The 26,235-nt window shown below is 41.2% G+C and overlaps 1 protein-coding gene across 1 annotated transcript in view; it reads right to left on the bottom strand.

Moving 5' to 3' along the window:
- Positions 1-901: 901 nt before the first annotated feature.
- Positions 902-26,235, bottom strand: part of sh3bp5.L (SH3-domain binding protein 5 L homeolog) — a 45,199-nt gene continuing 19,865 nt past the window's right edge. The window contains exons 3-9 of the mRNA XM_018267494.2: positions 17,569-17,697; positions 11,855-12,019; positions 9,764-9,894; positions 9,249-9,291; positions 6,800-7,016; positions 4,625-4,885; positions 902-2,758 (exon numbers count right to left, since the gene is read on the bottom strand). Coding sequence (XP_018122983.1) covers positions 2,541-2,758; positions 4,625-4,885; positions 6,800-7,016; positions 9,249-9,291; positions 9,764-9,894; positions 11,855-12,019; positions 17,569-17,697 — 1,164 coding nt within the window. The 3' untranslated portion in view covers positions 902-2,540. The remainder of the gene's footprint in view (positions 2,759-4,624; positions 4,886-6,799; positions 7,017-9,248; positions 9,292-9,763; positions 9,895-11,854; positions 12,020-17,568; positions 17,698-26,235) is intronic.

Below are 26,235 nucleotides of genomic sequence, written 5' to 3'. Positions count from 1 at the left end.
CTGCACAAAGAAAGAATATCAAGGAAGAAGATCCATTTGTTGTGCTACTAAGAAACCCAGCCTGAAAGACACGAGACAAGATTGCAGTGTGGGGATTCCTCAAACAGTACCCTGAGCTGGTGCAATTTTAAAGAAGAGGAATGCCAGCCAAGTGTAGCAGATATGCAAATGGAATTCCCGGGGGATGCCCCCATTATTTTTTTACCTTTCTTTCTACCTAAACAGTTGCTAATAATTATGTCCATCACTTCAGCATTAAATAAGGCGAGGGAGGGGTTGAGTCTGCCAGCCTAAAGGGGCAGAGAAATAGTGCAGGCCGGAGGCAATATAGTTACATAGTTACAAAGTTAAATTGGGTTGAAAAATACCAAAGTCCCATCAAGTTCAACCCCTCCAAATGAATCCCAGCATCCATACACACACCCACTGAAACTATATATACCAATATGTATATTAATTAATATCTATAATAATTAACACCGGACTGTTTGTTAAAAGCCAAAATCGTTATCAGTCCATATTAAAAGCACACTGCATTGTTAGGTAACCTAAGGTAAGGTAAGATAACCATGCAGCGTGCTTTTAATATGGACTAATAAAGATTTTGGCTTTTAACAAACAGTCTGTTGTGCGGAACTTCACCTTTTCTCCTTTCCTCTATTTTGTGCATTGTGGGGCACTAAGAGTTTCCTGCACCCGGACGTGTGCCAAGTGCTGCCGTTTTCCAACTACATGATCGGAGCGGTTATATCCTCTTTTCTACATAACCCAACTGAATAAATTCATGTCAAAACGGAGACTATATATTTCCCCATGTTCCCTTCCATCCATCTGTCTAGGTCAGCATAATAACATTATAGTTTTTTGCAAGGTTTCAAAATAATACAAAATCGACATCTTGTAACTTGCATGAAACACCCTTTATTTTGCTGCAGATACACACAAGCTGTGAAATGAACACAAAGACAGCAGCAGTGGGAGTCACCATATTCCAATAATACTAAATTCCCCTAGCAAAGTCATACATCAAAAACTAACATAGAAAAGAGACTTGCAAACCCTGTTACTACAAACCAGCAGCTTAGACTCCACTGTCTTGGCCCAACAGTATCATTGTCTATAGTTAAACCTAAAATCCTAGGCTTCCTATACATTATGGACGGTCATGTTAGTTTGTAATAAAGTCCTCTCATTTGAAAAAGCAAGGGAGGGGCGATTCAGAGAAGGGGTGCAATACAGCTGGGCAAGGCTGTTGACGATAAGTGTTCAATTAAATGGAAATAGCCCCAGATCAGCAACCTTCCTCAGGTTCCCTCAAGGGCAGACCAATCAAATCAGAAGTGCATAAAAGTGAGATTACTCGTGGCATTTGGCTGGGTAATTATTGACATTTCCAATGGCACATGGTAGAAATCCATTTCAGTTACATTTATACAAGAAGGAAAAACAAGCTATAAGATTGTATAAAACAGGGATGCCCAACTTACTGGTGTCTGGCTTTTATGTACTACAACTCCTAGAATCCTTCAAAAGTCTTACTATGTGGTGGCCTTTGACATCACAGGTATAGTATAGAACATATGCAAGATCACAAAACCATATGGAACTTTCCATAGCTGAATGGATTCGTCCTCACAATTATTACATATCTAGTAATGGAACATACGGAAATGATTCTCATACTTGTCTATGACATGCGTATATCAATGTCTTGGTCTCAAACACCCTCCAGCGTAGGAGTTGAAGAACTGGGTGATGTCTTTACCACTGATAGGAGGCCTTTCTCCACTATGTGAGAGCACCCATGAACGAAGCAGAGCAAATACTGGATGGCATTTGGCTTGGAAGCGTGACTTATAAGAGCTCTATGACGTTAGTGGCTGGACACATGGGGAGTTACTTTCTGAAATCTTTATTTCACCTCAGCAAATTGCTACTAAGTGGTCAAGAAGACCAAGCTGTTGGTAGGGCCAATTGGAGCAATGCATGGAGCTACACAGATAAAGAAATACTTAATTTCTAAATCGCATCAAATGCATCTGTGCAGGTATCATTTAATGTCCCATTGTGCAAACGACTGTTACTTGGCACAACTTCAACACAGAAAATGTGAACTCAGTTGTTCTACTACATAAACATGAGATGCAACATGAGCTGATTTGCCAAGACATCAATGCTGACTCTCCAATATACCAGAAGAGACTGCAGTCCTACCTAGAAAGGCAATAGACAAAAAACACCTCATCACTGAAGTTCAATTCGGAATCCAGATGTTTTTGGCACAAAAAGTTCATTGAATTTATTGCTCTGGTCATGGCTATGCAACAATTCCTTCCTAAACACAGGATACACACCTAAACGTACACACTTGGTAAAGGCAATAGAAAGCCTGCTGAAAAAGCCACCTGTACTTCCTATAGTGTGAGGTCTCATGCGAAGCATCTCCCAATGAGTAGAGCTGATGTCCCAGCAGTCTGCTGAAGTCTGCATGGAATGAAAGAAGGTTGTTGCACAGGATTCCTGCTCGCTCATCTATATGCTCACACAGCATTGACCAACAGGGTAGAGGCTAAAGATTGGGAACGGCTGCATTTCTTCCTCTCTGTGTTTGTGCCATTCCCAGTCTTTGTACATTCCAATGTGATCTGCTTTATCTTGTTGTCCAGGACTGGCAATGCCATGGCTTTCCTGCTATTGCTTTTACTGTTATTATTTATTCTGTCTTGGGCTGCATTCTCGGATCCTTCAGCCCTGTTCCCTAAAAAGACAGAAATGGAACAATCCATTAATACCAGAAGATTTAAATTGAGCAAAATTGTTTTTGGAATAGGTTAGACCCTTTCCGATTTTTACACAGACATCCGAAAACTGAGACTGCCCTCCTCTACCTCCAAACCAAACAGGAGGTGTGAACCTTGTGGGTTTTCTGGGTATTTAATCTGCTCTCTCTCCCCCTTTCCTCACCCCAGTTTGTTTTCTCTGCAGATCCTTAAATGGGACCACTCTCTCCAAAGAAATGGAAGAATGCATTTATTTATCACATATTAACAAAAACACACATTAATGTGTATTCTTTACTATGGAGGAAGCTGCCTTGGCATCTAATGGCAGATGGAAAGTTTCCCAATGTGACATTAGCCATTAAATTGAATTAGACATACACACCTCACTCAGAAGCTCTGTGCGGCCATAAGTCAATACTGAGTGGGAAAATCAGCACTCACAATTCAAAATCAGCACATTGCACCTCTACTTACAAACAACTATTAACTATCCAAATACAGAAACATTAAACGCTGCCAGATTGCTAGGGTTGCCACTTAGCTGGTACTTTCACCAGCCTTCCCAGTAATACATCAGTCAAGACCAGGGCTGGTATAACAATTTACCAGCAGTGTATTTTCCGATCAGTGGTTCTGCCCTTGATATTCCACACTCTTCACTCCAGCCACCCTTCAAGTTGAACCCTTTATCCCCAACCCACCAAATCCCCCTCCTTTACATCACTGCACTGCACCCTTTCAGCTCCAATCCCCACCATTACACCACCACCCCCCCATCCCTTTATTTTTTAGACAGAATTTGTATTTTAAAAAAGGTGCCAAACCTATAAATTACCATAAAACACTATTGCGAGATGCTGAGTTAAGAAACTATAAAATGAACTATGAGCTCTCAGTAATTCAGAGCTTTCCTGATAATGGGTTTCTGGATAAAGGATCCCATACCCAGGGCCGCCATCAAGGGGGGGCAGGGGGGGGTGTTGTACCGGGGCCGGAAGCTAAGGGGGGCCCGGCTGTGCTGCACTTACTTGATTAGCCGGCCTCCCTGCTTTCAGAGAGCTGCAATGGAGGGCAGGAACACAGGTGGATGCATCTTCGGTCCATGCAGAGTTTAAATCCCGAGCTGCGTAGGGATTGGATAGCTGAGGTTTGACCTTCCCCTCCAGCTCATCCAATCACCATGCAGCTTTACCAGGACTTACAATTCTGTGACCAATAAGGGAAGGTAATGCCGTCACTGGAAAAAGATACAGCCACCTGTGCTCCCTTCCAAAGTTGGCAGCTCACTGGTGGCAGGTGGGCTCTCCTAATCAAGTAAGTGCAACATGGCAGGGCCCCCCTAAAGTTAACCCTTTGTGGTCTGTTCTTGTATGTGGGGACCCTGGGCACCAATTTTTCTTAAGCTTCTGGGGGCCCGGCCACCAATATTTTTTTTTTACCGTGTGGGATCCTAGCCACCAATATTTTTTTAATGGGGGGCCCTGACCACAAATGTTTTTGTTATGGAATGCCCTGACCACCAATATTACTTTTATTGGGGGGCCCTGACCAACAATGTTTTTTTATTAATGTGTGGGGGGCCCTGACCAACAATTTTTTTTTACGGTGGGGGGGGGGCGGACCTTTGGATGGGGCTTGTGGTGGGCGCAGCCCACGGGGCCCAGGAAATTTTGTAGTATGGCGCCCTGTGATTACTGCTGGCGGCCCTGCCTTTACCTGTACTGAAATGATTTTGTAATGCATTTATTATTATTAATAATAATAGAAGACATATTAAAATATGCACAGCAAGCTGTCAATAAGCAGCCACTAATACAGAGCAAAACTACCCCCTTACTTACCCCTTTCCAGATCACACTCCGGTGAGGATGCCCCACTGCATTCACTTCGAGGCCCCAGTATTGGCGAAATCAAACCAAAGTCAGAGAGGGACAAGGGGCTTGATAAATCCAGGCTCCCAGGACGAGGGACATTAGGAAACGGACTTGGAATCTCAGCTGGGCTGGTTGGAACAGAGCTAAAGCTAGACATAGACTGGGTTTCAGAATCTTCCTCGGAGACCAAGCTGCTGAGATTGTCATCATCAAACACTTCTGATGTCACTGCAATACATAAACACTGGTGCTGAGTATTGGGGGGAGGGTCGGGGGTTGTGGTTCTTGATGGATCAGGCTGTAATAGCTGTATGGGAAAACTAATCATCGGGGCTTTGCTAGGTCAGTCAAGACGAGGAGACAAAGCACAGCTAGTACTGAAATGAAACACTATCACGTTTCAGCAAACATAAGAACCAATGCCAACTAAGCGCCAAGTCCAATGTGTCCCGGTTTTACAGATAGATTACATGAGGGCTTTATCTAATGTAAATTTCTGTTTGCTGGCACGCTCAACAAGTATCGAGGCAAAATCATTTTGGAAGTCATGATTGTACTTTTGATAGGTCCTTTTACATGCATAATACCAGATACCGGTAACGCGGTCAGTGCTGTAGATTGTACATAAAGTTTAATCAGCAGTTTAACCCCCATATGTTATAAAATGCTCTAAGTTTGCCCAGGAGCAGTAACCCATAGCAACCAATAAGATGTTTGCTTTCAAACAGGTGACCAGTAAATGCTACCTGCTGATTGGTTGCTATAAGTTACTGCTCCTGGGCAAACTTAAGTTCCTTTTACATAACCCCCTTAGTTGTTTTTATTCTCAGAGCTAGTGGCCCTGAACTCCAAGGTATTGTTTTAATTGAAAAATATCTGTTTTTTTAATATTTCTGCCATTAAACAAGCAAATTAAACCTGGCCCTGAAGAGCGGATAAAACTAATTACCAATCCACTGACAAGCCTCTGATAATTACCTAATGTAAATAAGCTATGAACAAATTGCCCTGTTTACAAGGGAAGGGGGCTGGAGAGTTCAGTGACATTTTCTTTGTTCAAATTAGTACTTATATAATGGCAAAAAATAGGAAAATATGTATTTTTTTTAATTAAAATATTAGGCGGAATGCATTTTCAACACAAAATTCTTATTTACTGTGCTCATTTAAGCAAGGTACTTTTTAGGTTTATACTGTCCCATTATTATTATTAATAATAATCAAAAAATCTAATAATAGGTAGAAAACATTTGCAACACAAGTCCTATATATTTGGTCTGTTCCCCATAGATGTGGTGCCAGGGTTATCAATCCACGCCAAACAGTTGTATTGTCTAAGGCAGTGATCTCCAACAGTGGCTCATGAGCAACATGTTACCCACCAACCCCCTTGGATCTTGCTCCCAGTGAAGTGACCTAAAAGCAGATGCATATTGTTCAATTCCCAATGTGCTGCCAAATAAAGCCTCGTCTAGGCTCCCAGTCCACACAGGGCCTGAAAAATACCCAATCACAGTCCTTATTTGGCACCCTCAGTGACTTTTTTCATGTTTGTGTTGCTCCCCAACTCTTTTTACATTTGAATGTGGCTCATGGGTAAAAAAAATATTTCAATGAAACAGAGAGGGTGTTATAATGTGAGTGGATCTTTACTCACCACATATAGGAAGTGGCCCAGGTGCGCCGCCATGAGCCCTCAGCTAGGGGAGCGGATAACTGTAAATAAATCTGGTGGCAGGCACTCAAATAAAGGCTATCGTCCAACAAATTGTAGAAATCAAGTTGAAAAGATTTATTGTGTCCTCCACCTTACGCATTTCATGTTACAAACACTTAATCATAGGCGGATAAGCCTATGATTAATTGTTTGTAACGCGAAAGGCGGAGGGCACAATAAATCTTTTCTACTGGATTTCTACAATTTGTTGGAAGATCGCCTTTATTTGAGTGCCTGCCACCAGATTTATTCATGGGTAAAAAAAGGTTGGGAACCCTGGGCTAAGGTCTTAGTCCTTTATACCAATAAGTATTCTACTACAATTTCTTACCACAAAATTATGGATAGAGACAACAAGAATGCAATTGAGCACAGAGAAATGCAACTGTTAACTGGATCTACTGTTAATAAAAATATCTACTCACTGGATATATTATCGGAGTCCAGTTTGCAAGCCGAGAGGTCCTCAAGTGAATTATTGCCCTCAGAGCCCACTCCTCTCCCCCTAGGGCCCATAGACGATGTTCGGCGCTTTTCATGAATCTCATCAGAGATCATCTCTAGGTTTTTGAGGGCAGTCTTATATTCTCCTTTTGCTAGAGAGAGTTTAGCTTGGAGGTCATCCACTGTTTTCTTTAGTTGCTGCAAAAACAAAAACACTGCACATTATTGGCTTCCCCACTCTAATTATGCAGGAAGACAAAATCAAGGGTGAACAGATCAGGCGGGATGATACTCTTGCACCAACAAGGACCTTGGCCCTTAAAGGGATACTGTCATGGGAAAACGTGTGTTTTTCAAAAATGCATCAGTTAATAGTGCTGCTCCAGCAGATTTCTTTGCTGAAATCTATTTTTCAAAAGAGCATACATTTTTTATATTTAATTTTGAAATCTGACATGGGGCTAGACATATTGTCAGTTTCACAGGAACCCCCAGTCAAGTGACTTGTGCTCTGATAGACTTCAGTCAATCTGCAAATTTGAGTGTTATCACCCATCTCCACCTAGAAGCCCGACAACAGAACAATGGAAAGGTAACCAAACAGCAGTTCCCTTAAAGGGGAAGGAAACCTAGTCGGCGCAAACCCCCCACTCCCTCCTCCCCCCTGGCCTACCCGTCCCGCTGGGCAAATGCCCCTAACTTGTTACTTACCCTTCTGCGCAGGTCCAGTCCAGGGAGTTCACCGATGACATCTTCTTCCACGCGATCTTCTTCCTGCTGTGAACGGCGCATGGCGCATGCGCAGTAGGAGCATTTCGCCGGTATGGATCTACTGCGCATGCGCCAAAAGTCACGCGCATGCGCAGTAGATCGTACCGGCGTACTGATCCTACGGCGCATGCGCCGTTCACAGCAGGAAGAAGATCGCGTGGAAGAAGATGTCGTCGGTGAACTCCCTGGACTGGACCTGAGCAGAAGGGTAAGTAACAAGTTAGGGGCATTTGCCCAGCGGGACGGGTAGGCCAGGGGGGAGGAGGGAGGGGGGGGCAACAAACGGGAGGGGGGGTGGGGGGTTTGCGCCGACTAGGTTTCCTTACCCTTTAAGGTGGCCATACACGGGCTAATAAAAGCTGCCGAGAGACTGTGTCGTCAGCTTATTGGCCCGTGTATGGGGCCCCCCGACTGGCTTCCCCGATCGAGATCTGGCCGAAAGTCGGCCAGATCTCGATCGGATGGGACTAAAAATCCTGTCTGATCGCGCCCGCATCTGTTCGTTGATGCGGTCCCGCAATCCGACCGCCCATAACTATTCGTTAGGATCCGATTGTTGGGCCCACCTCAAGGTGGGCATATCGGGGAGAGATCCGCTCGCCAAACGAGCGGATCTCTCCGTGTATGGCCACCTTTACACAAGATAAGAGCTCCCTGGTAGATTTAAGTACAGCACTCAATAGTAAAAATCCATGTCCCACTGCGACACTGAAATGGCTGCCTATACACAATACCAAACTTTGTATGATAGAGTGAATTATTTGCAGTCTAAGGCCAGAGACACACAGGAAGATTCTGGGAGATGTAATTGCCCGGCGACTAATCGCCTCTTCTTCTGGCAACTAATCTCCCCGAAAAGCCTTACTGCCTGCTAGAATCGAAATTGACAGTGGATGGCACTCTGAGAGCTTCGTTGCCCGAAGTTTCCTCGTCAGGCAACTTCGGAAAACGATAAGTCGTCCCAAAGAAGAAGAGATTAGTCATCGGGCGACTAAATCTCCCCGAATCTTCCAGTGTGTCTCTGCCCTAAATAGTGTAATTTAGAAATAAAAACTACACCATAAAAATCTTTTAAGGAATTGGAATACATTTTATTGTACATCTAAGAATCAATTTCTACTGTTGCTAGACTACAGCTTTCATTATGCTTTAACCCAATTTATACAGGTGTGGGATCCATTATCCGGAAACCCATTATCCAGAAAGCTCCAAATTATGGGAATGCAATTTTAATCAAATAATTCAAATTCTTTAAAATGATTTCCTTTTTTCCTGTAATAAGAAGATAGTCCTTTGTACTTGATCCAAACTAAGATATAATTAATCCTTATTGGAAGCAAAATGATCCTATTGGGTTTAATTCATGTTTAAATTATTTTTTAGTACACAATGTATGGAGATCCAAATTTCAGAAAGATCCCTTATCTGGAAAACCCCAGGTCCTGAGCATTCTGGATATGGAGGAGAATACTGGAAGCTGCAGTCGAGCAACATTTGTGAGAGCAATACTGCTATATAGGCTTATGTTCCTTTAAATTAGGATAGCTTTAATTCAGTAAAATTTAGAAATGATATATAAGACTAAACATCAGATATAAGATGGACCATTATTTCCATGTGATGTGCAAGAAAGATTGATAGTGAAAATAGGATGCTTACCTCAAGCTGCAGGTAATACTTTGCCTTGAGTTCAAAATACGGCCTATGTAAGAAAAGGAAGCAGAAAGGTTAATTTTATCTAGCCTCTGTGATAAAGACAATGAATAACAGGAACATTAAGGTCAGGTTCACAGGCCAGTTAGCTTTGTGCAGAGTATGCTGATAACGGTGATTATTTGGTTACACTTTTTCTTCTGCCTAGAATGCGGATATCACACACACACGTTTCCTTTTATACACACTTTGTTCCTGAGCCAGGGGCATACAGCCAATGGTTCTGCATAAATCAAACAAGTATAATAATTAGGCACACCTTTGAGCAGCCAATAGCAACATCATCGAGCCCAGCTCCACCCTTGTAAATGCTTCCATTAAAAAGTAAATCTAGCGGTATGGGGCAGCCATCATGGAAAGCTATAGCATTCTCTTTTTGTCTCAAGAGAAGCAAAGCTCCGCAAGACAGGCCCATAAAAGCATTGTTCACAACACATTGTTTAGTGTCCCTTAGGGCTTACTTTGATTTGTTGATTGTTCTCTTTAATTTCTTCTCCAGCTGCTTCATCCTGCCCATGGCTGCATTGTATTTAGCGGCCGTCTCCTTGTGTAGCAGCTCACTGCGCGTCTTCTTCTGTTCCTCTTCCATCACCTTGCAAACAAAGAGGTGCACGTTAATGCAAAAAGGTGCATGAAGGACGGGGGGGGGTCACCTTGATCCCTAGGAGGTATTTTTAGCTTCAGGTCAGAAACTTTTTCTGGATCATTTTGCTTAGTAGACTTGCACATCTTATTTTCGATAATTTGCCCCACTTGTGTTTTCAACTGATTTGGAACAAAATTTCCACACTTGGGAGTGGAACCTACATCCATACTAGTAGCTTCCCCTGGAGAACAAAAAAGCAAGGGGCTGGCAAATTTGAGTATAACAAGAGGAGTAAATAAGGATTATGTTAATTACACAATACAATCTGATCTGCACAAACCAGCAAATAAACAGCATGGAATTCTTACATTATTGCTCTTTCAAGGTCAGAACAATAACATTTGGTAAACTTTGGCACTTGCATCCGATGAGCATGGTTGTCTAATATATTGCTTTAATTTATTTAATCTGCCACACAAATGGTGTTTAGTATCATACTGTGCACATTACGAAGAATTTAGACCTCACCAATTTAAAGGAAAATATACCCCCAAAATGAATACTTTAGAAACAGATTATATTAAATTAAGTGGCATATTAAAGAATCTTATTAAACTGGAATATATATTTAAGTAAATATTGCTCTTTTACATCTCTTGCCTTGAACCACCATTTCATGATGGTCTCTGTGCTGCCTCAGAGATCACCTGACCAGAAATACTACAATTCTTAGGGGCCGATTCATCAAGGGTCGAATATCGAGGGTTAATTAACCCTCGATATTCGACTAGGAATTGAAATCCTTCGACTTCGAATATCGAAGTCGAAGGATTTAGCGCAAATGCTACGATCGTACGATCGAAGGATTATTCCTTTGATCGAACAATTAAATCCTTCGAATCGAACGATTAAATCCTCCGAATCGAACGATTCGAAGGATTTTAATCCAACGATCGAAGGAATATCCTTCGATCAAAAAAACTTAGGCAAGCCTATGGGGTCCCCATAGGCTAACATTGACTTCGGTAGCTTTTATCTGCCGAACTAGGGGGTCGAAGTTTTTTTTAAAGAGACAGTACTTCGACTATCGAATGGTCGAATAGTCGAACGATTTTTAGTTCGAATCCTTCGATTCGAAGTCGTAGTCGAATGGTTTATTTACTTCAAGCAGGGTTTTACGTATGAGCTGTTTGATACAATACATTTTTATAGAGACCTACATTGTTTGAGGAGTATAGTTTTCCCTTAATGCTTAATCTGCAACAAGCTAGGGTTTTATGATGGCGTTATGAGTCAGCACATGCTGGGGAATCTATTAGCAGGTCTGTTTCACTTATAACAACATAACCTTTGAGCTGAAACAACAGTGGATTCCAGCAAGTTTAATGTCTAATGGACTGGGAAGTATAACTTGAGCTCAAGGAGTTGTAATCCCTCATTAGAAATTTGCTTTTCTCATTACGGGAATGATTTGTAGCTATTAAAATTATGAATTTAAAAATAAATTTCAACATTAATGCAGATAGACTAATAAAATCACTAAACACACATTTTTATATTACTAGCCATAGTACCAATTATGACCAGTTTCAGGCAAGAGCCTACGAATAGGGCCCTGAAGAGATGCAGTTGCTGTGGTGGATCTCCAGTATCGACAAAGTAATCAGAGCAGCTGTATAAGCTCACCAATTCCCACCAGGATCTGACATGGAGCTGCCTACCCAAGCCAAGCAATTTTTGGCAACAAAGATGTCCATCTGCTTTGCTGATATTCAGCATCACCAGGCTAAGGGGGAACTGAACTTACTTGGAGGAAGCTTATAACCACTTGCTTTTACAAATGTGTATATCAATCCCATAGTTCTAGGTTAAAACAAAAGTTAGGTTCTGCCTCTACATAGATCCTAGTATCATCAATGGATTCATGAGAATAATAAAATAGCCCACATTTGTTTTTTTATCTTACCCGCTGAGTGGCATGGTTCAGCATTTCCTGCCAAGCGGAATCAAATTGGCGTTTGTCATCTTCCAGCAGCCTTTGCTCCGCCAGAGATATTGTTTCTTTGGCTGCCCGCAATACCTCCGTGGCACGTTGGAAGTCTTGGGTGGCTTTCTGTGCCTCTAGCTGGGCCTGAAGAGGAAATTGAAATAAAAATTGCATGGCTTTGCAACCAAAAATGTGCCCAAATACAGAAATTAAACACATCAATTTCATACCAGATGTTATCTAATTTTTTTATGTTTTAATGTACTCTATAAAGCCTGATGCAAAAACTGCATGAGAAATCAAAGGTTGATGGAGTACTCAGGTTTACTTATTGTAGTTTAACCATTCCATCTACAGTAAGAAGGGCTTTAAACTTAGGTAAGGCATGGGCAAAAAAATGCTAACTTCTCCCATGTCAACAACTAAATAAAGAATCAAAGGGGTAATGTTATAAATATTTTCACCAGATCAGAAACCAGCCAGCAGGCAGAGTTTACTGATCAATAACTATGCCTCCACCTGGGACAAACTTTGCAACTTTTAGTACATTAACCTAACAGAAAAAATAAGTGTTCTTAATTCATTCATTAATAGAGTTGGCGTCAGCATTAAATTAACCTACTTCTGTCCAAAGTGCTGGAAAAGAATGAAAGAAAAAAGCAAGAATTCAAGTAAGAGAAAACATCACCAGGAAATTTCAGTCCTTGTGGCTTTTCATCATGTACTATATGGCACAGCTCAGCGTATTGGGAAATATAGTTAAATGTGCCAAGAGGTTAAATGTTTTTTACTGGTGAAAAAGAAAAACCACAGAGAATAAAAACAAAGTAAAAGAGAACATTTTAAAAATAACTTAAAGGGATACTGTCATGGAAACACGTTTTTTTTTCTCAAAAAGCATCAGTTAATAGTGCTGCACCTGCAGACTTTTGCACTGAAATCCTTTTTTCAAAAGAGCAAACTGATTTTTTTTATATTTAATTTTGAAATTATGACATATTGTCAGTTTCCCAGCTGCCCCCAGTCATGTGACTTGCGCTCTGATAAACTTCAGTCACTCATTGAGTAAGAAAGAACAGCCGACCAGAAAGCAGTTCCATAGTGCAGCACTGGCTCTAACTGAAAGCACATGACCAATCAAAACGACCTGAGATGCCTACACACTAAAATTACAACTAAAAATAAAATTACACTTATTGGTGCAGGAATTTGATTTTATATGGTAGAGTGAATTATTTGCATTGTAATTTAGAATTAAAACCTACACCATAAAAAATCATTAAAAATCTTTAAAGATATGTTCAGTACGAATATCAGTATGTGACCTCCACATATATCTGTTTATATTTCCAGTGAGACAATGGGGAGGCAATCACATTGTCTTATTATCAGAAGAGACCTCACTTTTATTCAGCATACAGATGGCTATAAGTGGCTTGTCAGGGCTACTGCACAATGTGATTATCTACTATACATAGAGATCATAAAAACCAGGCTAGACAAATGACTCTTATCACAAAATATAGCCATCATTACAGGCACAAGAATATTCTTGTGGATGTATCTCCATAGACAGAAGAGCAGTCTACCTTTGAGGACAAAGCCTGCCGCAGGGTGTTGCTTTCTGTCAGGGGTCATTTGTTTTGTGGTTATTTATCAATGTTCAAGGTCTTTGTGCATAACCAGTGAAGCATATTCTTATTATCTCGTTTCATTTGTAGCCACCACAAGCCAAGCTTGGCGGACAACATTTCATAAAGCCTACCATTCTTTATGATGTTTTTATACATTCCATTCAGTAGTTTATCTTTAGCTCTCTAACCATCCCTCTTTACCTTTATTTGTAAGCTGTGCATCTGACTCAGACTCACCTGATTATATTGTAGGCTGCAGTGGAACTGCCCAAGCAACTGCTCACAGACACGGATATCACCTCAGTAGTGATACAGAGGAAAAAGCTTTCTATAGTATCTCTCTTAAAGGGGTTGTTCACCTGAGTTAACTTTTAGTATGATTTAGAGATATTTTGAGACAATTTGCACTTGGTTTTCATTTTTATTAGTGGTTTTGAATTATTTTGCTTTTTATGCAGCAGTTTCCCAGTTTGAAATTTCAGCAAATTGGTTGCTAGGGTCCAGATTACCCTAGCAACCATGCTTTGGTTTGAATAAGAAACTGGAATATGACTAGGAGGCCTGAACAGAAAGATGAGTAGTAGTAGCAATAAAAATACGTGTTGCCTTATAGAGCATTTGTTTTTTAGATGGGGTAAGTGACCCCCGTTTGAAAGCTGGAGAGTCACATAATTCAAAAACTATAAAAAATAAATAAAAAATTAAGGCCAATCGAAAAGTTGCTTAGAATTGGCCATTCTGTAATATACTAAAAATTAACTGTAAGCCACCACTTTAAGGATACTACAAGATCACATATTTGGCCAACTTCTCTTGTCACATAAGGGGTCATTTGTAAAGTGCAAAGCATGTGTACAATTCAATATTTTCCCCCAACCTTCTAAGTTTAAAGAATTGCCCTAGAGCTCTGTACTCGTGTGTTTGGCAGCAATATATTTATGGGGGGGGGGGTAGAGGCACGTAGGTATCCCATCCTCTAACTTGCACGAGTAGGGGAGCAGCTGACTGCAGTGGGACTCTGTACTAACTGTCTGCCCTATTTGATTGAGTTCCCCTCTTATCCAACATGTAAAGAAAAACGTAGTCTATTCACAGCAAAATCTTCTACGTACAAGCACCCCCCTCCCCTCATATCAACTTCAGAGCTTGTATCTGCTTAATTGATAATTAGATAACGAAGGAATTGCCCACATCTGCCCATGAAATAGCTTTTGAGTCAATTGTCCAATTACTTTTGAGCCCCTGAAATGAAGTGATTGTGTTAAAAAAGGTTTTAGTTCCTCACATTTTTATGCAATCTTTTTGTTCAACCCACTGAATTAAAGCTGAAAATGTGCAGTTCAACTAAATCTGAGTTGTTTCATTTAAAATTCATTGTGGTAACGTACAGAACCAAAATTAGAAAAAAGTGGTCTCTGTCCAAATATTTATGGACCTAACTGTAGCGGTCTCTAAGAATTTTCTCATTGTTTTCTATGGTTCAATGGTATTTCTTGCTTCTATAGGATATTATTTCAAGACAGGCGCCACCAACAGATAATAAAGTTTTAGTGAGAATTGACCCTTTTGAGATTTCTAATACCCCTCTTATATAAAGTAATTTACATTGTAGCTTTTGTGTTTAGTCCATTATATGAATCGTGTAAAGCCTGCATAACTAAGCCAGCCTCTATTCCCATTTACACGGTTAATAAACAATAGAACATTAACTTGTTTTTCTTTTTTTAATGGTTAATTTACTCTAGATGTCAAAGAGTTCATCAGGGTATATGTGGGCAAGAAAATCTAAACCAACAATGTTAAAGGATGATAGATCTATTAAGAAACACCAGATTCTCTGCAAGGCAAGAAACAGTAAATGGTGTAACTATAAATGTTATATAGCAATATATAAAAAGTACAAACTTTTTGTCCAACAATACTTCATTGCTTTTTGAAGCAAATACTACGTTAATAATGTCAACTTTCCCGTTGGCATATCTGCTTATGCAGGTGAGAACCAACCACACTTGCTGCATGAAGCGGCTTGCTGCTGTCACCCCTCCCCCCCTCACCTTTTTGGTGCCAGAGGGGTCCAAGATGATAACGCAGAGAATCGCAATCAGCAGCAATTCTGGGGCTGCTGCCGGAGACAACAGCCCAGATGCCGCCGGAAGTTCAGCTCTTAAAGTTACAAGAGGCGGCTTTTTGCCACCCCTTGTAACTGGCTGCTCGCTGCCGTCTGGGGCAAGATTATCACCTTACCTCATGGCAGAAGCGACCCTGAGCTCACTTGCACTCTCTGCACTAGAAGAGCCACATTTCCAGGTTTAAAAACTGGAAATTGGGCACTCTAAGTTACCAGGAGTGGCATTTTTGCCGCCCCTGGAAACGGGGGGCAACTGCTGCCTGAGTCGAGTTTCCCATTTGGCAAGAAACGTGTTAGGCTACACATGTCCTAATAAAGATTTATTTTATTTTTTTATAATTTTTGCTACTGCATTATTATTAGTGGGTCTCTTCTAATCTATATTGCGAGTTTCTCACCTCGCCTCATTGGTGCAGCACCCCAATGCTTATGCGGGAAGAACTCCAAACAAGCTGATACCATCTGAGCTGAGGTTCATGCTATTGACTTCAATGGCATCTTCTTGACACTATGAAGATGGGTGGATTTTGTTCCAACAAATGTGCATTTCTGAGTTTGTGTGTCGCGGCATGCAAACTCTATTGAAGCCAATGGCACAAGGAACCGGCATTTATTAACTTCCTATTACAACAGACCGATGAAAACATAACCAAAAAAAGCCAGGATGTGTCATTTAAGGATATATTAAATGTTCCCATTAAAATAACAAAAGCTTGCTGCAATGCGAGTTCCTTCCGTGAAATACATATCAGTTGTGTCTATCTGCTCTCCAATAATAAACTATTCTCACGGATTACTTGGCTTCCAGCCACTCTACATTGCACACTACGGTTCATTAGGGGAATGCAGAAAACTTCCTAGGATAAAAAGTACACGTTGTGTACATGTTGTGTTTGAGTGTTCCTGTAGCTCTGAGGAACTAAGTTAATTATCAAATAATTGTAATATATTTACATGCCAGTATAAACAATTGCTGATCCTAATACGTATTCCTGGTTTTTCATAGATGGGTTTTTTAGCTCTCTCAAAATCAGATTATGTTTCCATGTAATAAATTATACTAAAACTGAGAGAACATTATGTAGCAAATTCTTCATAAATATATCCTCTTTTTTAAGCAATATATGAGGGACAGTTAGTTGTGTTTTCAGGGTTTTTTTGGGGTCAAAATCAGGTATTTGGGTTAAAAAAAACAAAAACCTTTTTCGAGGAACTAAAATCTGAAAATACACCATTTAAAACCTGTCGAGGTCATGTACTGTAGAAGCCAATGGCAGAGTTCCCTTGAACCATTTGAAGCACATTTCACCAGGCGAAGTTTCACCAGGGCGCCACTAATTCACTAAAATCCGAAGTTGCACTCAGGGAGGCGAAAGGTAGTTGCGCTAGCGTTAATTCGTCAAGCAAAGCGAAGTTACGCTAGTGATACCTAATTTGCATACGGCGCCAAGTTAAAGTACAATGGATGTATATGTAGTAGCAAATACTTTGCACTACACAAGCCTGGGAAAGCTATATATGCCCACTGTATAGTTTAGGTGCCATATGTTAGGAAATGTAGGGGGGAAGGAGGGTACCCCCAAAAAAAATTTCTATCTTTTTCAGCCCATCACCCTTAAAAAAGTAAAAAAGACGCCAGCGTTTTTTGGGACTTAGAAAGAATTTCAACTTTTTTTGAAGCAATCCCTATCTACTCTATTGCACTTCGTCTGGTCTGAGGTGGCGAAGGCAAGTCTGCACTACTAATTAATAAATCATCAAGTAACGAAATTACGTCACGCTGGCAATTTGCGCTTCGCGCTTTAGTGAATTTGCCCCTATAGGAGATAGCCTTTCTGTAATTCTGAGCTTTCTGGATAACAGATCCCATACCTGTATTTGATTTCATTTTGTGCAACCTGAAGTAACAACACAGCCAGGGATTAATGTACCTGTCTGGCAACTTTTCGGGCTTCCCAGTAAGGTTTAGAATCCTCCACAGCTTTCCCAATCTTCTTGACCATTTCATCAAGTTTCAGGGTTGCTTCAGTTAGTACAGAGCGGAACTTCTGTCTGGCATCCTGCAGATAATTAAACATAAAGCAGTCATATAAAGGAAGCAAAAATGAACTCTTCCTTCCTGACAAAACAATGCCTTGCATAAATATGTTCCAGGCAAGTTACATGCATGATGACAAACCTTAATGAACTAAACTAACACATAAGCATATAACTGCCGTCACATTGTTATGATATGTGAACAACAACATAGTAAATGCAAGATTAGGATATTGTTTCTATATATGATGTGACATCATCCATACATTATAAAGATTAGTCCACACCCAACTCAAACTTAGAAATAATATTGTGATGTTCAACCTGTGGCCCTTAAAGGGGTTGTTCACCTTAAAATTAACTTAGTATAATATAGTGGATGATATTCTGAGACAACATCCAATTTGTCTTCTCTTTTTATCCTTTGTGGTTTAACGATTTAGCTTTGTTTAACTCTCTGTTTTTGAAATTTCAGCACCTATCGTGTTGCCAAGGTCTAAATTACCGTAGCAACCAGACAGTTGCTTGAATAAGAGATTGGAATATAAATAGGAGAGGACCTGAATAGAAAAATAAAAACTAACAATAGTTTTTCAGCTGTCGGTGTCAGTGTTGACCCCCATTTGAAGGCTGGAAAGAGTCAGAAGAAGAACACAAATAATTCAAAACTAATAAAACATAAAATGAAGACTAATTGAAAAGTTGCAAAGAACTGGCCATTCTATAACATTGCAAACGTTAATTTAACTACCCCTTTAAGATGGAGCTGTAATCCAATAATAGATGGAAGCCCATACAAATGTACTCAGTCTGACAGATCACCTAAGTTCAGTGAGGTAACCAGGCCCAGATTTGTGGCGAGGCCACAAATCCTCACCGCGCTTTGGGCGGGTTGCACGTAAGGCGGTCGGACATTAAGACCATGCAGCCTAGGGGCGGCAAAGGGAAATCCAGGCCTGGAGGTAACAACAATGCATCAGGCCCCCTGCACAGCTCCTACCACCACCTGCCTGCACACTCACAACTTGTAAATGATAAAGCATATTAAAAAATTTTCTGTATCTGTAAAACACACCTGCGGCCAGAAGTGACCTACATAGAAGCACCACATATGGGCAATCTAGAAAGAGTAAATGGCTACCTTATTGTCCCCAAGAGGTAACCCAAACAAGTTATAAATCATTGGTATGATCATATCAATAAAACTATAAGCTAGCCACTGAGCCATGGTGTACTGTGCCATATTTACTCTACGGCTTAGGAAAACAAATGTTTATTCAAAGATGCTGAAGTGGTGATTGTTTAGGACAGTTTGGTCCGGTAAGGCCCTAAATCGTCTGGTATTTGGCAAATTGCAAAACTACAGAACGGGATTTATTCTGACACACATGGAAAAACAAACTGTTCCAAAAAGATGATTAGAATTGTCTGCAAGCAAAGCCTATGACACAAACAAGTATATTGTTTTGGTGGTCAACTTTGCACATATTTGTTTTGGTACATTTGTATCGGTATTAAGCATTATACTGTACAATATACTGTGCCCACTAAAGCAAATAAAGTTCTGTCTTGCATAAAGAAGGGCATTAAGGGTAATCGCCTCGTCTTTGCGGCGACCAATTTTCCCAAACGCCTTCCTTCACTCTGCGCTGGCTAAAATGACCAAATCAGGCGACCAAATCTCCCCAAAACGCCCAGTGTGGCCTTACCCTACCCAGTGTGGCCTTAAACATATTTTTGTCCCATTTTATAGGTCCTTGATAAGGCCTCCTTAAGAGGGATATAAGTGAGCTGGAGAGAGTGCAGAGACGTGCAACTAAACTGGTTAGAGGGATGGAAGACAAATTATGAGGGTAGATTGTCAAGGTTGGGGTTGTTTTCTCTGGAAACAAGATGACTGCGAGGGGACATGAACATGATTACATTAGAGGACATTATAGACAAATAGCAGGGGACCTTTTTACCCATAAAGTGGATCACCACTCCAGAGGCCACCCCTTCAGACTAAAAGAAAAGAACCTTCATTTGAAGCAACGTAGGGGGTTCTTCACAGTTAGGACAGTGAGGTTGTGGAATGCACTGCTGGGTGATGGGATGGCTGATTCTGTTAATGCCTTTAAGAGTGGCTTGGATGATTTCTTGGACAGACAATATCAAAGGCTATTGTGAATAAATCCTGGCAAAGAAGGAGGGACTAACACTGATGTTACCAGTTTGTAGCAACTTCACAGCTTATAGACAGCATGCAGGAACTACATAACCAACAACGCATCGCACCAATCACGTGTGTGCAGGGAATTGTGGGGTTTGGAGGATGCAGGCTGAGGACAGCTGGCTGTTGATACAAAGTAACTGTAGTCAGTAAGGTCAGCAAAGTAGTCAGACAGATCAGCAGGAGAGCAGGGGGATCAGTTGTTCAGTTGATCTGACAGGTTAAAAGATATACATCACCTACCGATAATATCTCTGCATGTATTGCCTATCTGACGATATCAATGGGTAACTGTCACTACTATTTGTCTCACATAACCTTCGTACCATTGCTGTCTGACAGTTAATGTTCAGAACATTGTCTTATTTGTACTCTTTCCTACTTATTTTCATCTGAACGGTTAATGGTAGATCGACACAAAGAATAAGATCTGCACATCTATGGCCAGCCTAGCAAATAAACTGAAGAGCAGATATGGTTATGTTGCCAAGGGCTATCAAATGCATGGCTAAGCAAACCAGCTCCCCAGTCCTCAATTACTGTAAGCAACACAAGTGGCTCAGTCATTAGCACAAGTGCATCTGTCAAAAGAACTGAGACATTGCTTGACATATCGGAGTTCGGACAGCCTGGCTGTAGGGCCTGGGAATTGCCTTTGTTCAAGCCCTGGTCTGGTGTACTACATACTGCTATCATTCCCAGGTAAGGTGGCACATTGGTTCTGAAATCTATAAAGTGACCAGGCACCCTAAGGCCAGATCCACTAATAGTATTACTTCAGTATCAAAATTATTCTGAATTGCCAGAACCCTGCAGGACTGTCAGTTTCATAACTTTTTATTGCACTACAAAATGTTGTGCTGTTATCTGTTTTGCACAAGAAGAAGTTCCTCTTATCCTGGTGAAAACACTGCACATACAAACAGTGCTATACAACTATTTAAACATACACACCCATATTCAGTTTTCTATTCAAAACTATTTAAGAGACAGAATAGCAGAAACTTTATTGTCAGTGGACTTCATCTTCCAAAACAGGATGGTTATACAAAAGTGTAAAGACAAATTCCATATGTTCAACCTGACACATGCAAATAGTATTTTAAGTAAGGCACCAATTTTTGGATTCAGGGACTTCGGCCAAATCCAAGAGCCTGGCCGAACTGAATCCGAACCCTTAAAATCATGTGACTTTAGGTTGAATGATTAATTAAGGGCACCAAAATTTTAAACATATGTCCCCTTCTGTTAGGGTTTGGATTTGGTTTGGGATTAGTCCGAATCCCTCTGGAAAGATTCAGGTTTCAGCAAAGTACTAAAAATAGAGATTCAGGGCATCTCTAATTGTTTTAACCTCCCATTTGATCTATATAAAATGTATCATATACAATGCCTTGTAGGGTCAGGGCCCCCCTCTGCTGCGCAGCCGGCAGTGTGCACGCCACTGTGTGCGCGCGCCACCCTTCCCGCCGCGCCACCCAGTGTGTGCGCATGCGCACATAGTTTTACAAGCGGTGCAGCACGAAGCAACTTTAAAAATCACGGATCTGGGTCGACAGCGGGGCCCACAAGGGTGTGTCCAGCCGGCCCAGTTCGACACGGATGCCATGCAAAATTATACACCCTTGGCCTTTTTTTCTGTTTTGCTGCCTCGCAACCTGGAATTAAAATGGATTGTTTGAGCGTTTGCACCATTTCATTTACAGAATTTGCCTACAACTTTGATGAAGATTTGTTTTTTTTTGTGAAGCAAACAGCAAATAGGACAAATTAACCACCCCTAAAGTCAGTACTTTGTAGAACCACCTTTTGCAGCAATTACAGCTGCAAGTCGCTTTGGATAAAGGTGGCCATAAACGGGCAGATAAAGCTGCCAATATCGATCGTTTAGACCAATTTGACAGCTTATCAGCTTCCCGATCGATATCTGGCCACGATATCGATTGGGAAGGTTTGATTTTAACCTGACCGACCCATCTGAGCCCCTTGGCGTATCGTAATCCGATCGTTCGACCATATGGCCGAACATTCGGATTATCCTCGATATAGCCATGTGGTTAGTGGCATAACAGGGAAAGATCCACTCGTTTGGCGATGTCACCAAAAGAGCAGAGTCTATGGCCAGCTTTAGTCTCTATGAGGTTGCCACATCTTGCCCCTGGGATTATTGCCCATTCCTCAAGGCAAAAGTGCTCCAGCTCCTTCATGTTGGATGGTTTTCTTTTGTGAACAGAAATCTTCAACTCTGACCACAGATTCTCAATTGGATTGAGGTCTGGACTTTGACTAGGCCATTCCAACACATTAAAATATTTACCCTTAAACTGCTCGAGTGTTACTTTAGCAGTGTGCTTCGCAGGGGCGTAACTATAGAGGAAGCAGACCCTGCGGCTGCAGGGGGGCCCAGGAGGTATAGGGGGCCCCATGAGGCCCTAATTCATATACAATTTCAATAAATATTGGAGAAACAAGTGAACCTCTAAACATTATGGGGGCCTGAAAAATAATTTGCTGTGGGGCCCAGTAATATCTAGTTACGCCACTGGTGCTTCGTGTCTTTGTCCTGCTTGAAGGTGAACCTCCGTCCCAGTCTCAGATCACAGGCAGACTGACACAGGTTTTGCTCAAGAATATCCCTGTATTTAGCACCATCCATCTTTCCCTCGACTCAGACCAGTTTCCCAGTCCCTGCTGCTGAAAAATATCCCCACAAAATGATGCTGCCACCACCATGTTTCAGTGGGGCGATTGGGTTTGCGCCAGACATAGCACTTTCCTTGGTGGCCGAAAAGTTCAATTTTAGTCTCATCTGACCAGAGCACCTTCCTCCATACATTTGGGGAGTTGCCCACATGCCTTTTGGCAAACTCAAAACATGCCTTCTTATTTTTAACTTTAAGTAATGCCTTTTTTCTGGCCACTCTTCCATAAAGCCCAGCTGCATGGAGTGTACAGCTTATTGTGGTCCTATGGAGAAATACTCCAGTCTCTGCTGTGGAACTCTGCAACTCCTTCAGGGCAGTGGCGGAACTACAGGGGGAGCAGGGGGTGCGAGCGGACCAGGGCCCGCACCCCCTCAGGGCCCCCCGGCAGCGCCGCGCGCCACTGAAATCCCCCAGCAGCACAGTGCGCCTCTGAAAATCGGGCCATACGGAGGGGGGCGGGGCCCGGCTGCACGTCACGCACCAGGGCCCGCCTCCCTCTAGTTACGGCACTGCTTCAGGGTTACCTTTGGTCTCTGTGCTGCCTCTAAGATTAATGCCCTCCTTGCCTGGTCTGTGAGGTTTGGTGGGTGGCCCTCTCTTGGCAGGTTTGTTGTGGTAACATTATTGTGGTACCATGTAAGAAAAGGTGTGTTTATACCGACACTTAGATTGCACACAGGTGGACTTCATTTCACTAATTATGCGACTTTTGAAGGTAATTGGTTGCACCAGGATTTTCTGGGGGCTACATGGCAAAGGGGGTGAATACATATGCACATGGCAATTTTCAGTTTTTAATTTTTTTTAAATTCTTTTTTATATATATTTTTCTCATTTCACTTCACCAACTTAGACTATTTTGTGCAGATCCATCAAATAAAATAAGAAACTTAAATTAGGTTGGAATGTAAAAAAATAGGTTGAATACTTTTGCAAGGCAATGTACATTAAACAACCAGATATTTGAACAATATATAAATATATATGAACAACCAGACACTATTGGTAGAGGTGACCTGCACCACGTCTTTGGAGGCCCTAGCTAACCATGTGTATAGAGGTGAGAGCTTTTTCTAATACTGTCTCAGGGATGCACCTTGAACGACTCTATCCCTGATTGGATACCTGGTCCCCGGGCACACCCCTATGTGGAAACAAGCTCCCACACCTGCAAAATCCCCCAGAAGCAGGTTTATGTGCCTCTCTGGGAATTAAATACATAGGACAAGTTGGAATGGGGATAATTTCAATCATTTCAAGAACTGTATGTTGCACATCATCTTCCATCTCATATGCTATTTTGATATATCCAGCAGCATGCCTTTCAGGCCCAGTTTCCAAACAGACCCTTAGAGTACACTTGAGTTTTACCTTAGACAGCCTGGGATGTTGAAAGCTACTACCCTGATATATGCTATCTTATTTAAGTCCTCAGAAAGTCACCTGGACAGGTTTTGCCTGAAATAGACCGCTGATATTCCAGCAATAGATTAGGAGGGAAGGGATATTAAAGAAAGTTCCTGAACTCACAATCTCAAACAGTGACAGGTTTATCCAAATAAAGTTCCGGTACAGGGCTTATTTGACCCCCTACAGGCTGGCCAAAATATACCTGGGCACCCTATATACTTGCGATAAATGGGAGGTGGAGGTGGAAACTTATATACCACGTGTTTTGGGAATGTCCTCACATCCAGCATTTTTGGGTCAAAATCCTGGACTTCATACAAACTAACTTTGCCCTCCTGAACATACGATCTCCAGGGCTGATACCTGATGGGGTACAAAGACCCACTTACCTTTAAGTCATACAAGAAACTTTTCTTCCAGCAAATGCTGTACTATGCTTAAAAAAGCCATACTGTTAACCTGGAAAGCCACCAGACTAAATGAAATAATGGCTCATGGCTAGATCTGCCTGAGCAGGCAGCAGACCTGGAGTGAGTGTGATAATCTAACCCCGAAGATTACAAATCAATCTATGTTTTGAACTTTTATAGCACCCATGATGCATGTACTATGCTTTTTTTCCCTTTTGTACCCTTGTTTATGTTAATGTTTAAAATGCAATGTTAAAAAATACTCACATCATAGAAGTATAGGATTAATGTTTAAAATGCAATGTTTTAAAAATACTCACATCATAGGAGTATTGGATTAAGGAGAGTCTGCAATAATTTGCTGTTTTATTAAAGATTTGTTCATTAAAAAAAATGTTAATTTATTCTACTGTGATTTTTAATGCACAGTTCTGTAAAATACTTCTAGGAGTATGTAAGTAAGTTTCCGGCATACATCTTGCACGTAGGTGTGCCTAAATATAGCAATCAACAATACAGTTTGGAAATGAACTACAGTGTATGCATTTGTGTGCGTATGGGGGGGGGGGATATTGATGAAGCTTAATTTAAAGGAGCCACAGGGAAGATGCAGCCTTTACGCCTGTTCTACCTACTGCAATACACAAGCTTCCCATCGACAGATACAAGGAATTGTAATAGTGAGTGTAGTGGAGAGTGCAAAAAGTAGCTCAACAGCATCTAGAGGACTGTAATGTCACATCTTTGACTTATTGGAATGACTAAAGCTGGATATAGATGTACAGATTGTAGCCTCATATCACACAAATGATAGTACGGCTCAGTCATCCAATCTACAACTAACCATTCAGATTAAATACAGTAGTAAAATAACAAATCAGACAATGTTCTGGCCATGAATTCACAGACAACAATCTTACCAAAGTTATGTCCGACAAATAGTAGTGACTGTCACCCAATGATATGGTCAGATAGACAATACATGCAGAGATATTATAGTTAGCCGACAGAAATCTTCTAACCTGTCCGACTCACTAAACGACCGATCGGCATGGTACAAAAAATGTCAGGACAATCTACACACACAGTTGTAGGAAATTGTACTGAATGAATTTCCGTGTGACTTTACCTTTGCGTCTATGGTCAGCTTTAAACAGAGTTAATAAAGATTTCACATGGTGGAGCCTGGTTGCAATCAGCAACTGGTATTAGATTCATACAAGGCCATGTGCAAAGAATTACATGAATAAAGTGTCCATTAAAAAGACATTTATTGAAAAATCTGCAGTAATGCCGTGTTTAATAAGCAATATTTAGGCTGCGGTGAAAGCAATAAAAGCTTTCCACAGAAAAGGAGTCAAATTAGAAGAATGTTGACGTGGGGTGGGTTAGTACAGATAGCCACTATATGCTGCACACTGGTGACATTCAGCCACAGGGCACACAAGGTAAAGTGCATTAAGGGTTCACATACAGGACATCACAGAATTGATAACAGAACAACCCGAGACCCATATTAGCAGGTAAAACTATAACATTGAACTGCAAATGTTTTTCCCTGTCAGAGTAGTAAACCATTCCAGTAATGGTCTCTTCTAATGTATCAGAGTGCCATACAGACCATGAAAAGCCTTATGTTTGGTGGGGAAAGAGCTGGACGATGAAAACATACATTATGCTACTCTAGTAACAGTTATGGTTCTTCATTCACAACAAGTAGCCATTCAGTTATGCTATTTATGGATGCGCTACCTAAAAGAGGTGCCATTAAAAAAAATCTCTGAGAGGTTCAAGGAAATGATGGAAAACTGGCACTGCCCTATG

This window comes from Xenopus laevis, chromosome 6L (assembly GCF_017654675.1).
Source record: "Xenopus laevis strain J_2021 chromosome 6L, Xenopus_laevis_v10.1, whole genome shotgun sequence".
NCBI lineage: Eukaryota > Metazoa > Chordata > Amphibia > Anura > Pipidae > Xenopus > Xenopus laevis.
This window is presented reverse-complemented; position numbering and strand designations above follow the sequence as displayed.